The sequence below is a fragment of the Chlamydomonas reinhardtii genome, chromosome 16 (assembly GCF_000002595.2).
Source record: "Chlamydomonas reinhardtii strain CC-503 cw92 mt+ chromosome 16, whole genome shotgun sequence".
In the NCBI taxonomy this organism is placed as follows: domain Eukaryota; kingdom Viridiplantae; phylum Chlorophyta; class Chlorophyceae; order Chlamydomonadales; family Chlamydomonadaceae; genus Chlamydomonas; species Chlamydomonas reinhardtii.
The window spans coordinates 6,878,462-6,891,399 of NC_057019.1; the positions used below are offsets into that span (position 1 = coordinate 6,878,462).

At 63.8% G+C, this 12,938-nt stretch overlaps 1 protein-coding gene across 1 annotated transcript; it reads right to left on the reverse strand.

The window, feature by feature from the left end:
- Window positions 1–1,103: 1,103 nt before the first annotated feature.
- On the reverse strand, window positions 1,104–11,656 carry CHLRE_16g676421v5 (uncharacterized protein). The gene is made up of 20 exons (XM_043071299.1): window positions 10,958–11,656; window positions 10,693–10,861; window positions 10,202–10,291; window positions 10,016–10,056; window positions 9,727–9,872; window positions 9,413–9,526; window positions 8,838–9,069; window positions 8,525–8,608; window positions 7,890–8,339; window positions 7,284–7,743; window positions 6,954–7,084; window positions 6,579–6,635; window positions 6,162–6,434; window positions 5,724–6,018; window positions 5,434–5,540; window positions 4,982–5,266; window positions 4,700–4,801; window positions 4,120–4,506; window positions 3,708–3,958; window positions 1,104–3,532 (listed from the first exon to the last, which is right to left on the reverse strand). Exons 1-20 carry the CDS (start codon window positions 11,099–11,101, stop codon window positions 2,788–2,790), a joined length of 4,563 nt encoding a protein of 1,520 aa, XP_042916207.1. The 5' UTR covers window positions 11,102–11,656; the 3' UTR covers window positions 1,104–2,787.
- Window positions 11,657–12,938: the final 1,282 nt, after the last annotated feature.

Genomic DNA, 12,938 nt, shown 5'->3' on the forward strand with positions numbered 1-12,938 from the left:
CTTTAAGCTTCCATTACATGCTTCTGGCAGGGGACCGACGACCGACCTGAACTTTGGAGGCCCATATCTCAACAATTACTACCCTACCTGAACTTTGGGGGCCCATATCTCTGCAATTACTACCCTGATCAAATTTTGAAAGCGGATTCTGAACGCTCTCGTCAAGCTCTTTCCATTTGAAGGGTGGGATGTGTCTGCGTGTCTTATCCCCCCTATCCTGAGCCCGAGATTCTGCCCGTGACCCTAGCCGCTCAGAGCTCCCACTCTATCCGACCTTCGTGACTGGTAGGCTGAGGCCAGGGCTGGCTGAGGCGGTACTTCTATATGCGCACAAATGCAAAAAGTGCGCAGCACCACGGAGGGGAGCTTTTACAAACAACCCCAAAGCCTTAGGACCACCCCAGGTCACCCCGCCCGTCAAGGCGTCAACGGACGCCGCAACACACCGCCCAGCAAACGAGGGCCCTGCAGGCCAGATCCCGGTGACCTCGGAAACACACGTGGCCAGGCTGGCCGGGTTGGCCGTAGGTCCAGGGCTTGGTGGCGGCCGTAGGTCCAGGGCTTGGCGGCGGCCTCCCCTGGTGGCGACGGCGGCCCCAAGCCTGCGCGGGTACTGGGGTCGATGCCTAGGGTTGAACCTCCCCTGGCTTTGCACGTTGCATTGGTTACACGAGGGACCTGCTGACGTGGGTCGCCAGCGGTATCTGCCCTGGGCCTCATGGGCGTGCCACCTACAACGCCGACGACCTACTCTGTCGTTTGCAGTCATTTGTTAGCATTCGGCCGATGGGTTGGGGCGCGGTGTCTCTTCATCATCCATCCGCTGTCTTTCCCACGCCCCAAAGGTGGCCGCCCTGTCTGGGCCACGGTCTGGGCCGCGTCTGAGGCAGGGTAGTATGGGCTGAGGCAGGGAAGTACGGTATCCGGACTGGTGGCAGGGTACTCATAAGGACTGGTGGCTGGGTAGCATGGGGGGCAAGGCAGTGGAGTCGGGTGGAGTTGTGTTCGTGGCTGAGCCCGGCGGGTAGTATATCCGGGAGGTCAGCAGGGAGGAAAAGGTTCCGCATTGATCAGCAAGTGGTGCTGCTCGGCGTCAAGTAAGATGTCAAGCAAGATTACAGCACACATTGCACGGAGCCGCTCGTGTGTCTTTCCTGACAGTCACAGGGAGGAGTTACCGCCCGTTCGCCCGGCTCGTGCGAGCCCGCTGCGCTGGGGTGGGGTTGACTCCTCCCTCAAATGCATCACCAATACACATTGTAAGCTGGGCTGCCTTCTCTCTCTCCAGCCCATGCCTGCGCATGCTACCTTTATTGCGTGTGTTGGACTCCGCACGTCGTAGGCAGGGGCACTGAAGGCAGGTGGGTAGCTGCACCGCCAATCAGCACCAGTCCCTTGTTCCTGCCTACGAACAGCCCCACGGAACAGCCCACCGAGGCGGCATTTCGTGCGTGCCCAACACACACTCACCACGCGTCGCAATGCGGTGTCACGAATGCAAATCTCCTCGAGCCATAATGGCCATGAACCTGCCTCGCATGCCACGCCGTCTACAGCCCTTGTTAAACGGCCAAGCGCCCGCCAACGCGGGGTGGGCGCCCGTCCGTAGGCATATCCACTCAAGAATCTCCAGGCGACGTCGAGGCCTCGGCAAGTCCACACACACCACAGGTAATATCATCCAATCATTCTGAACGCACTTAGCTTCGCACACGTGCCCGCCAATCTGGATGCACGCGGCTGTACGGGAGCCTGGATGCTACCGTTGCTGCCTGCGCGTGCTGCCTACTCCCTAATCCTCTGCCACATACAACCCCATCCAACATCGAGCAACACACCCTGTGCTCCCGGCACGACGGCGCGGTTTCTCGGGTAATCAAGCGCACACAGTTGCTCCGCAGCCACGGGATTACCCCCGGCAAGCTTACGGAGCATTGACTGTTGGGTTCAGTGGGTCTGAGGCAGCGGCACGCTCCGTGGACCCTAGCAACCGGCAATCCTTGTTGCCCTGGGGCCTTGTCAGGGCAGCAGCCGGTCGCCCCCGCCCCTGCTCCATCACCATAGAATAACAACGCACAAGCCAAACACCTGCTGCGGCACATCACTCAAGCATGTGCGCGAACCGGGGTGAGGCGGCTCTCACGCCACAAAATCGAACCTTTCACCTTTCTTCAGAGCAAGTGGACATTTAGATGTTTATGTCCAAGTCCACAGGCACTCGCCATCAGTCAGCGCAACACCGTGTGTGGTGTTTGGCCACATGGGACACCGGCCGCATGGCGTGTTTCAGCACGCCCGTCAATCTGATGGTGCGTAGAAACCACGTCACGTGACGTAGCACACAGCAATAAATGTCAGCCTTGCGGACTCGACACCATAAAAGTCCAGCCTCCAATTGTCATTGCCGTTAGCGATGCTGCGCCTTAATATTGTGTCGTCGTCGTCGTCGCCTGCACGTTGGTAACCTAGGCCCTTGCGCTTGCCAACGGTATTATATTGTGGAACAGCGCAAGAGCAGATCACACACAGCGCCAACCTCCTCTCTGGGCGCTTCACGCATACCTCACTGGCGCACGCATAGGTGCCAATAATTAACAGAGAGTGTCAACCCGTCTCATCCACATGCAAACGCATGCGCTGTGCTCATGTCACCACCTAGTGAGCTGTCTCACCATAAGTACCCTTCAACCACCACAGCAACCCACTCCCACCTCACCACCTTCCACCCGTGCCCACGCCATGTCACACGTCGTACTTCCGCTGTACTTGCAGAACCCGGGGGTCACATCACCTGTGGCCGTGGCCGTGCGTGCTACCGCTCTTGTGTCCCACATGGCCGGCCTTGTCGGCGCCGCCTTTGTTCACTCGGCCGCCGCCGCCACCGCCGCCACTGCCACCACCACCGCCGTTCTCGTCCGGGGAGTTGCTGCCGCTGTCACTGCCGTTCTTGCCGCCGGCAGCCATCGCCATGCCGCCGGGCTCGCGGTCCCGGTCGCGTCCAACCGCACCAGTCTCGCCGCGATGCTCGCCGCGCCCCTCGCGGCTATGCGGCGGCTCGCGCGCTGCCTGCGCCGCAGCCGCGGCACCGCCGGCCGCCAGGCCCCCCGGCTGCTGCTGTTGCTGCAGTGAGCCCGGCTGCAGCGCCGAATCATTGGTGGCGCCGCCAGCTGCTGCGCCATGGCTGTGGCCGCCGCCGCCACTGCCACTGCTGCCGCGCAGCCCGCTTGGGGTCGCACCGGCCAGGCCGCAGCCCAGGCTTCCGGGGGGGTGCTGCAGACCGGCGCCGGGAGCCTGTAGGCCACCGCCGACAGAGCCTGCGACACCGCCCGCGGCGGCGGCTGAGGCCACGAGCATCTGGGCCTGCTGCGGAGCTGACGACGGTGCCTGGCCTGTGACAGCCGCCAGTGCGGCCTGGGAGTTGGTGGGCGACGAGTGGGCAGACGGGGCGGCAGGCGCCGCCGCCTGTAGCAGCTGTGACTGCAAGTGCGCCGACAGGCTCGGTGCGCCAGTGGGCTGGGGCATGATGATGTTCCTGCAGGCAGGAGGCAGACGGGCGCAGCAGACAGGCGGCAGCGGCGTGAGGGACACTGACGTTCTACACACCACTCAGCATCACTTGTAACATGCATGACTAGGTAATACGGTAAATGATGGTAGGCTTGATAGCTGCCCAAATTCACCCCAGCACCAGCAGCAGCCCGGCGCACCTGCCGTGACTGATGCCCTGCGATGTCGGGCCGCCGGCAGCGCCCAGACCGCCTGTCTGCTGCTGCGCCACCACCTGCTGCTGCTGTTGCTGGCTGTGCGAGTGGCCGTGGGAGTGGCCGCGGGAGTGGCCACGGGAGTGGCCGCGGCTGTAGCCTCGGTCACGTGACAGCGAGCCCTGGCTGCCAACGGAGCGGGAGGCCTTTGCTTCCTGCAGGAGCGGCGCGGCGTCCATGCTGCCCAGCGGCCGGCTCTGCCAGGAGGCAGGTGCAAGGGGCGGCGATGCATTTGGATACATGCGCAGTGCGTTCGCGCATGCAGCGGAGCCGATGCCACTACGAGTGATAGGTGAGCAGGCAAAGACGGAAGTCAGGGCACAGGCACAGTACTAACGAGCCTGCTACAGCCACTCACCCGTGCGGCAATGGCTGCCTCCCGCAGGCCGACCAGACTCCGCACCACCACGGCCTCCACCTCCTCGTCGGCGCCGCTGACGCCGCTGCCGGCACCGCCCGCGGCACGGCTGCCGCCACTGCCGTCTCCCGCCGCCGCGCCGCTGCCCTGGCCAGCATCCGCGGCACCAACGGCAGCGGCCATGCCGCCGTCAGGTCCCGACGACGGCTGGCCCTCACTGCCGCCAGAGCCGCCGCCAACGGCGGAGCCTGCCAGCCGGGCGACGCCGTCAGCGCCGGCGGCAGCGGCCGCGGCGCCGCCAGCAGCCGTGCCATCGGCGGCCGCGGCGGCGGCGCCGCCAAGCCCTGCCGCGGTGTCTACATCCATGTCATCTGGAGTGTCGTTGGTCTGCGGGGGATGTGCAAGAGCGTCAAAGTGGCTTGTCAGCGTGATGCGCTTCACCCTCCTCTTGCTCCAAATCCGGTAGCAGCTTTGCAGCTGCACACCCAGGACAGGCATGAGCGCAGCGCATGCGATCTAGGGGCTGTAAGTAGTGCCGCGGCAGTCGGCTTACTGCTGCAGCCAGCTGCTGTGCTCTCACCTGCTGCGGCTGCGCGTGCTGCGAGGCGGGCTGTGCGGCGTCCATGTCATCCGGCTCCGCCTCCGTCTCGTCCTCCGCCTCCTCCGCATCGTAGTCCTCCTCCTGCGGGTGTGAAGGCAAACGGCAAGCGGCAAACCATCCATTAGCCAGAGCATGCTACACCGGCGAGGGGTCGAGTCCTTACCGTGGACATGCACTTTCAAGCGAGATACCGGTATGTGCGCGAGACACACTCCATGACCTAATTCAAGAGAATCTCTAGACTCGCGACCTGATCCGTACCTCGTAATAGCCGCGGCTGTTGGTCTGCACCTCATCCTCGGCGCCGGCGTCCTCCAGTCCGCCCACACCGCCCGCGCCGCCGGTGCCGCTCTTGGCGCCGTTGCTGGCGGTGGCAGCACCGTCGTCTACCAGCATCAGGCCGCTGCCGCCAGCGCCCTCCAGGCCCCCACCGGCACCACCGCCGTCGCCGTCACCGTGCTTAATGAACTGGCCACGCACGCGGGGCCGCTGCTGAGCCAGCTGCTTGCGAGACTCGTAGCGAATGGTCTTGGAGAAGCGAAGATTCTGTGTAGCGAGCAGGGAGGCAAGGGATCAGCGGAGCGAGTTGGGCGAAGACTAACACGGCTGGCTGGGGAAGGCAGTGGTTGTAATGATGTGGCAAGGCAAGGCAAGGCAGGGAACTCGCTGCTGCACTTACCTCTTGTGTTTTTGTCACAGGGCAAGCATCTCACCTTCCGCTTCTTGCGATATTTGTCCAGCGCAAGCGCACGACGGCGCTTGGGCTCTGGCATGCCGGGCGCTGTCGGTCGCGTGCCGCCGAGCATTGCCGGCTGCAGACCTGTGATTGGGGGAGGCAGGTGAGCGGGCCACAAGTGGGAGTCAGGGGCGGGGCGGTGTATATGTCAGGCCGATCGCAGCATGCTTGATGTTTAGGTCATGCATCGCTCCGACCGCCAGGCATGGAAGGGCCTGAACAAAGTGCACATGTGCGAGGGCGGCAGGCAGAAAAGGAGCGACTTGCCTTGCTGCCCCAAGATGAGCGCCGCTGCCGCGCTGGCATCAGGCGGCAGCGGCGGGCCGCCGCCGGGTTGCGGCGGGCCCACGGGGAAGGGCATCACGCCAGCTGCGGCAGCAGCTGCCGCGGCCATGGTGGCAGCGGGGTTGAACGGCGGCGGCCGCCAGGCTGCAGCCGCGGCAGCAACTGCCGCCGCAGCGGCCTGCTGCTGCTGGTGCGGGGGCAGGCCGCTAGTTGCTGGATGCTGCGCTCCTCCCCGGGAGCCGGCTGCAGCTGCGGCATGGTGAATGCCCAGGGGTCCCTGCACACAACCCACAGACAACCAGACATGTTGGCGTGCGTCCACGCACCACTCGTGACCGTCTTTTGGTGCTGCGAGCCAAAGCACGTCATCGCCCTCCAACCCAACTTCCCAACACAAATCACAGGACCACAGGAACTCACCGCCTGTGGTCCCAGGAAGGCTTGCAGCGTGACGCCGTTGGCGAGCAACTGGTTCAAGATCATGGCGTTGATGTTGGTGGCGCCACTGGTGGGCGGCGGCGGCACACCGGCCAGCCCGCCGTTGCCACCACCGCCGCCGCCGGCAGGGCCGCCGTTACCGGGGCCCTCCGCGCCGCCGCCGGGGCCGCCGGGAAGCGGGCCCAGCAGCAGCCCGTGGGCACCTGGCCCGTGCGGGCCGTGGCCGTGGCTACGAGCAGCTGCGTGGGCATGAGCCTGCGGGGCACAACATTCAAACGTGGGGATATAACTAGTGAGTCGATTGGGGAAGCAGATGGCAATGCGTTGCGATCGAAGTGTTAAACGGCATCATGCTCTGCGTCAAGGCAGGTGGTGGCGTGGTGGGCCCTGTTATTTTACCTCGCTCGCCGCCGCCGCCAGGGCCACCATCTCAGCCGACGGGAAGTGAAACATGGACTGCGGGACAGCACAGCACCAAACGCCACCATCACGGGGCACGTCAGCGAACGCTTAGATAGGCTAAGCGGGCTGATGGCGGCTACGACGGCAAAGTCCTGTTTCCCCTCAACAACCAATAATATGCACTCAATGCATGTGGCCGCGGTGCAAGTGCGAGTGCTTGACAAGACAAAAGAAGGGGTCGACAATGTGCATGACCGCGCGTGTGCAGTGACGTGCAACTGCCCGTCTCCCTCCCTCTTTTGCGTTGGGTTCGGTTTAGTTTGGGCTGGTATCTACGCCGCCCCCCGACATGTATGCCCGGCAGCCACTGACCTGCAATTGCGTCGCGGGGTCGAGCGGCGCGCCGGCGGCCTGCGGGTTGCCGCCGTGGCCGTTGCCGGCTCCGGGGCCGAAGCGCAGGCCGGGGTGGGCCATGCGTGAGAGCACGTGACCGTGCGGCAGGCCTGTTGGGAGGGTGGCAGCGGGGCCGCAGCCACAAGCAGCACGATGCGGGGGTCAGTATCGCTGGATGGGCACGGGACGCGAGGGCAAAACACAAAGGCCAGCAGGGCTGCCTGGGCTGCACCTGCCTGTCCTGTTGGCTGCATAGAAACTCCTCAACAGCAACTTACAAACCGTCCCCCCCCGGCATCCGCTGCTCACCGAATGGTGCGGTGAACATGTTCTGGAAGCCCGCCGGCAGCCCCGGCGGCGGCACGCCCGGCGCCGAGCCCACCAGGTGGCTGTGCGGCGTGTGCGGGTGCGGCGCCGCCGCGGCGCCAGCTGATACGCTGGGGCCTAACCACGCCGCGGCCGACAGTCCGCCCTGGGGTGGGTGGCCCAGTGCAGCTGAGGGAGCTGCTGCTGCAGCGGCTCCGCCGCCGCTGCCGGTTCCGCCGCTCGAGGGCCCGCCGCCTCCACCGCCGTGTGTGTGCAGCGAGGCGTAGTGGCTGGGGGAGACGCCCTGCGAGCCCGGCCGCTCGCTGCTGCCGGTGGGCTGCTTGTTGTTGTAGGAGGAGCCGTTGTTGCCGTTGCCGCCATTGCCGCCGCCGCCACTGAGCAGCCCGGCGGCGCCGGCGCCGTCGGAAGGCGTGTGCACACCACTGCCGCCAGAGGCGCGTAACTGCGGTGCAGCAGGGAGGAGGTGCGATGCAGCGACAGCGTATACGAGTATGTGTAACTTGCGTCAAGACTTGCCGGAGAGCAGTGCCATGCAGTTCATGAAACAAAGGCGACAAGACACCGCAGTTTGCACCAGCAACAACTCACCGAGGCCATAGCACGGTCGCGCTGCGTTGAGCCCTTGGACCGGCGGCCGCCGTCGCCGCTGCCGCCGCGCACGCCGCCGGCACTGCCGCCGCCCGTGCCGCCGCCGCCGGTTGCAGTGCCCTCCGCCGCTGCGGGCATGCCGCTCACGCCACCGGTGCCTCCCGTATTGTCTTCCCGCTCCCTCGCGCGCTCATCACGCATCAGCGCGTCGCGATCAGCACGATCGCCGTGGCGGCCGCTGCCGCTGCCGCCGCCGCCTCCACTTACACCAATAAGATCGCGGTCCCGGTCCCGCTCCCGGTCGCGGTCGGTGAGCATTGTATCGGGCCGATCGCGGGCGCCGGGCGGCACTGCCTCCGACGTGGCGGCTCGCTTTCGTGATGATGAGCTGGGCCCCGTGTACTGGGCGAAGGCGGATGAGCGGCCGATGGTGCCGCCCTTGGCTGCAGACTGCGGATGTTGGGAGTGAAGAGCAGCAGTGAGAGGCGAAGGTGGGTGGCAGCGGGTGTGATCAGAGAGCACGAGGAGAACTGCAACTGCAGAGCAGCACGCAAACAGCTCTGTGGTCTATCATGCTGAGCTGTACTTTTGCAGGATGGCACGCGCGCAGAGGCCGGGGTCTTGCGGGCACTCACCCCCGGCAGGCCGTCATGTCCGCTGCCGCTGCCGCCCAGGAGGAGGTTGGGCGGCATCTTGCCCTCTGCGGTGTTGACCAGGGCCTGCAGAAGAGGGGAACGGATGGGGTCGAGTGTAGAGGGGGATTAGTTACAGGAGACGTCATAGATGGTTAGGGGAGGGGCTGGAACGGGAGGGGAGGGGGTGAAGGTAGGGTGGAAGGTGGCAAGGTGCAAGGCACACCACGTTTCGCAAACCTCGGTTTGGACCCTAGTGCAGGTTCTCAAATGGGGTCAAGGGGCGCCCTCGTCGACGCGCTGACGGCGCACGCACCTGGTAGTGGCGGTCAACAGCGAGGGTGGTGCTGGCTCCGTTCCCGTTGGAGCCGTTGCCGTTGCCATCGCCCTTGGTTGCAGAGTTGCCGTTGCCGCCGTTCTTGTTGTCGGATGAGCCATTGGATCCATTTCCGTTGGATCCGTGGCCGTTCCCGTTGTTGGATCCGTGGCCGTTGCCGTTGGATCCGTGTCCCGTGTCCTTGATGTCGCAGTGGGGCTTGGCGTCGACACTGTGGAGACGAGGGGGATTTGGAAAGTGAGCACGGCAGTGGGAGTCGGTCTCTGCGTATGCTGCACATTCCGCGTCACGCATCCAACGCACAATACCGGGGGACGCCTGCGCTGCGCCGCTGGTCGCTGTCCCGCCTGTCCATGCCCCTTCCCATAACCCCCTCAAGTTGGGCCCTAACAGCATGTGATGGCTTGGCGTCTTTGGGTGCTGGGACTGTCCCCTCTGTAACATCTGCATTCATAACCCACTCACCCCCTGTCCCCCCACGCCCCCACACAAAAGCAAGCAGCCCTGCCTCGCCCACACGTCGGCCACACACCACGCCGCTAGCTGCTGCTCACCGGCTGGTGCCATTGCCCTCCTTGCTTCCGTTGCTTCCGTTGCCCTTGCTGCCGTGGCCGTTGCCATTGTCGGGCGCGGACCCCTCTTTCGAGGTGGGCTCCTCCTCCTCCTGACTGCAGGGCGCAGAGAGGAGCGGGCGGCAGCGGCGTGGTGGCAATTGCGCGTGTGAGACATATGTGCATTCCCAAGTTCCAGCCTCTGTACCGCTCAGACAGTCCATGTCCACGTGTCCGCACCCGCGCAAGCAAAACCGCGCTCGCGCTCTCCCAGCCCCGCCCTCTCATTCCCCCAACCCCCCATGCTGCTGCCTCACCACTTGGTCTGTTTGGAGTCGCTGCTAGTGGCCTGGTCGTACTGGCGGTTGGCGCTGCTGGGGCCGCGAAAGGCACCGTAGTGGCGAGTGCCGTGAGCCGCGGCGATGGGCGGAGGCCCGGCGCCGTGCGGGCCTGAGCCCTGGCTCTGTGTAGGCAGTGAGGGACGCGGGCGTGAGAGGTCAGCACGCTGGCGGTGGTCGCGGTGTGCAGGTATGCTGCAGGCGGTGAGTGGCTTGAGGCATGCGTGCGGCAAGCAAGCAGGACTCAGCAGGGCCTTCAGCCGCGCACCTTGCGCCACCACCACACGCGCGTCCATATGTGCCGCAGCTCTGGAAAGGGGGTGCGGGCGGGACAGAAGCGGCGTCGGGTCCATATGCAACGCCAGCGCTAGCATGGGCGTTAGCAACCGTGGCGTTGCCAGGCAACACACATGCACACACACACATGCGTTGAATCTCGATTGCAATTGCTTACCGTTTTGCCGGAGGGGTTTAATCAGGTAGTCAATGGCTCCCAGGGAGAGGCAGGACATGACCGTTTCCCGCTCATCCTGGCTCGAGGTTACTGTGGCGGGGGACGAGGGCGCGTTTGCAGGGATGTCCCGTCAAGGCAAATTCGAGGCGTTGATGCAGGCGCAGCGCTGCAGTTGCGATGATGGTGATGGTGGTGATAGCTGTGTATGGCGCAACGAGGCTGGGTTACAGCACTCCTCACACAGTCGTGCGGGTGGTGTGCCGGCGTGCTGACACGCTTGGCAGCCACAGGCCACAACTGCGCCGCGACTTCCCATTTGGCGCGCGGCCCTTAGCCCGCGACCCTACGATAGGCCTCCCATCTTGCACCTCGAAGCACGCGTGGCCCCGGCAGGAGCGGCCGCGAGCATGCGCAAATATCCAAAATATCCGCCACAGTTACGTGCAGTTTTATTCTCCGGTTTTAAGTACGCCGCATTGAGCTATACTCACCCACAACGGGCGTGCGCGTGAGGCCCTCCGTCTTGGCCATTCGCTTGAGGAGTCGACACGCATTTGCTGAGGGCGGCTCGTGTTCTTTGAGCACCAGGTCGAAATTTGCGCCATGCTCTGCCTCTATAAGCTTCTGAAGCCCTTCCCTCGCAGTTTTGACTGCGGTAACCTGTTTGGGGACCGACAAGTCGGTCGTTTAGAGCCATTTTGCCACCTCAAGCCAGGGCAGCGCTTCAAAACCACGGTCCCGCGACCGCGCGCATACCTGGTAAGCACACTCCCTCAGCAGCTGTGTGGTGGTCTGGCGCGAGACGGCCTTACTGTCCACGACCAGAATCCTCAGCTTGGAGGGCTCCGGAAGCCCCAGAGCCTGTGTTCCCGCATGGCCCTGTGGGCCGTGAGCTTGCATACTGCTATTCTTGTGCCGGCCGGGCCCGCTTGGGCCGGCGACCTCTGCCGGGATGTCGACTGCGCTCTCCGTAGTGCCGTCAGCCAGGATTGCATGTAAGGTAACGACTAGAAGCAATAATTTGTGTGGGCGCTTGAATCATTGGGACCCGAGGGCTGCGCAGAAAATTTTACCAGAGTCCATCGGATACTGCCAAATCGTCGATATATCTTTCCGTACATGCCCCAAAATTAGAGAGACTCCCCTCGTTGGAAGCTCTCGTGCATGAATTATGCGCGCAGCAAACAGCAATATGCTTCAGACACAGTGCCGGAAGCGCGTGAAGCGGACACAGGCTCTCGAGCGGCGAGCAACGTCCCCGGCCGGCCGGCCGCTTTGCCCAGCGCTCGCGCGGCCAACTTGGCTGGCACGACCTCAACAGCTAGGTTGCAGAATCCTTTTCAGCGGTGCCGGTAATCCTGATTTGAGCCGATTCTGTGTCGTCCAAACGAACAACAGGAAAATCTAGTGAGCCGTTTCGATCTGCCCCTCAAATTTCCCGTCTTTGTTGCGCGGTTCTAGGGGTCTGTTGTGCAAGTTCAAATGTAGTAGCGGCTGTTGCTTGCACGTTGCAAAGCCCGTGGCCGCTGCAGTCAGTGGGATGATCACAAAATCCACTTTGCCCCCGGTTGCCGGGGGCATGTCGGGTCGCCGCTTCTCCGCCCAAGTGCCAATGCAGAGTGCAGGAGGCGCGCTGGCTGCATGGTCCGGACGCACACCCACACCCCGCACCCCGCACGCGGCACCCTCCTTCGCTCCCTCCCCACGCTTCCTACCCTACTTTCAGGTTCCGAGCAGGTGCATGCCCCCCGCCAGGTTCGTGCGCAGCTGCAGTACCAAGCCACAAAGCGTCCATGTGTGGCGCGTGTCAACGCCTCTTGCTCCTGCTGCTGCAATGCGCCGGCGCCTCTCACTGCTGCTATGGCTGCTGCCAGGGGGGGGGGTAGGAAACAAAGTGCCAGACCCCATGCCCCGAAATCCCCCGGGACCCCCCTTGAGGGGACGACCGACCCCCCGACGGACAAAACCTTGTTGTTCAGGGGTTAAAAACCCTCCATTTTATACCAAAGTGGTGTCAATCGACTCCTCTTGACGAGCACTATCACTCCGTGCCATCAGCTGTCCTGTTCTGAGACTTCGGTCACCGGCGGGATCCTATCCATGGGAATCCCCTTGACCCAGACCACCCCGCGCTCAACTCTCTGCCGCGTGACGAATGGACAATGTGCATCGGCAGCCTTGTTCTACGTGAACTCGTGCGCACCAGCGCTTCAGAGCCCAGCTGTGTCAGTGCGCATGTGTTGAATGTGGAGACATGTCCCGACATGTCCACGCCCGGACGCGCAACTTAGCCCTCCCACGCTTTGTTTGTGCTTATTACGTCATAACGTGCACATATGAGCCTCGTACTGCTGCGTTTGGCCCCTAGTTCTGCTTGTGGGGCGCTTCCCGAAATCCGCCAGGATGGGCTCCCGAAACCCAACGGACCCCCAGGGACGAGGACCGACCCCCCAACTTTGGCGGCCCAGAACCGACACTCCCTTAGAAAACTAAAAGTACGTGCATAATGCTCTCCTAAAGCTCTGTAATATTGAGCATGGGGTAAGAAATTGAGCTTTCTACCCCCCCCCCTGCTGCTGCTGCCACAAACAGCGGCCCCACCACGGCAAATGGAGGAGTCTAGATGTGCTTGACAGCTGGGAAGCGCGGCGCCGCAGCTTGGCCCAGAGCCAGGCCCCGCAGCAGGGCCCGCAGTAGGGGTGGCAGTGCTTAGCTTTTGGTATTTGCCCTGATGTGC

Coding starts and splice junctions, on each gene's coding strand:
- CHLRE_16g676421v5 (XM_043071299.1), bottom strand. CDS start 11,101: ATGCAAGCTCACGGCCCACAGGGCCATGCGGGAACACAGGCTCTGGGG. Junction 4,507..4,699: donor AGCACGCGCAGCCGCAGCAG/GTGAGAGCACAG, acceptor CATCCCCCGCAG/ACCAACGACACTCCAGATGA. Junction 3,533..3,707: donor CAGGGCATCAGTCACGGCAG/GTGCGCCGGGCT, acceptor TCCTGCCTGCAG/GAACATCATCATGCCCCAGC.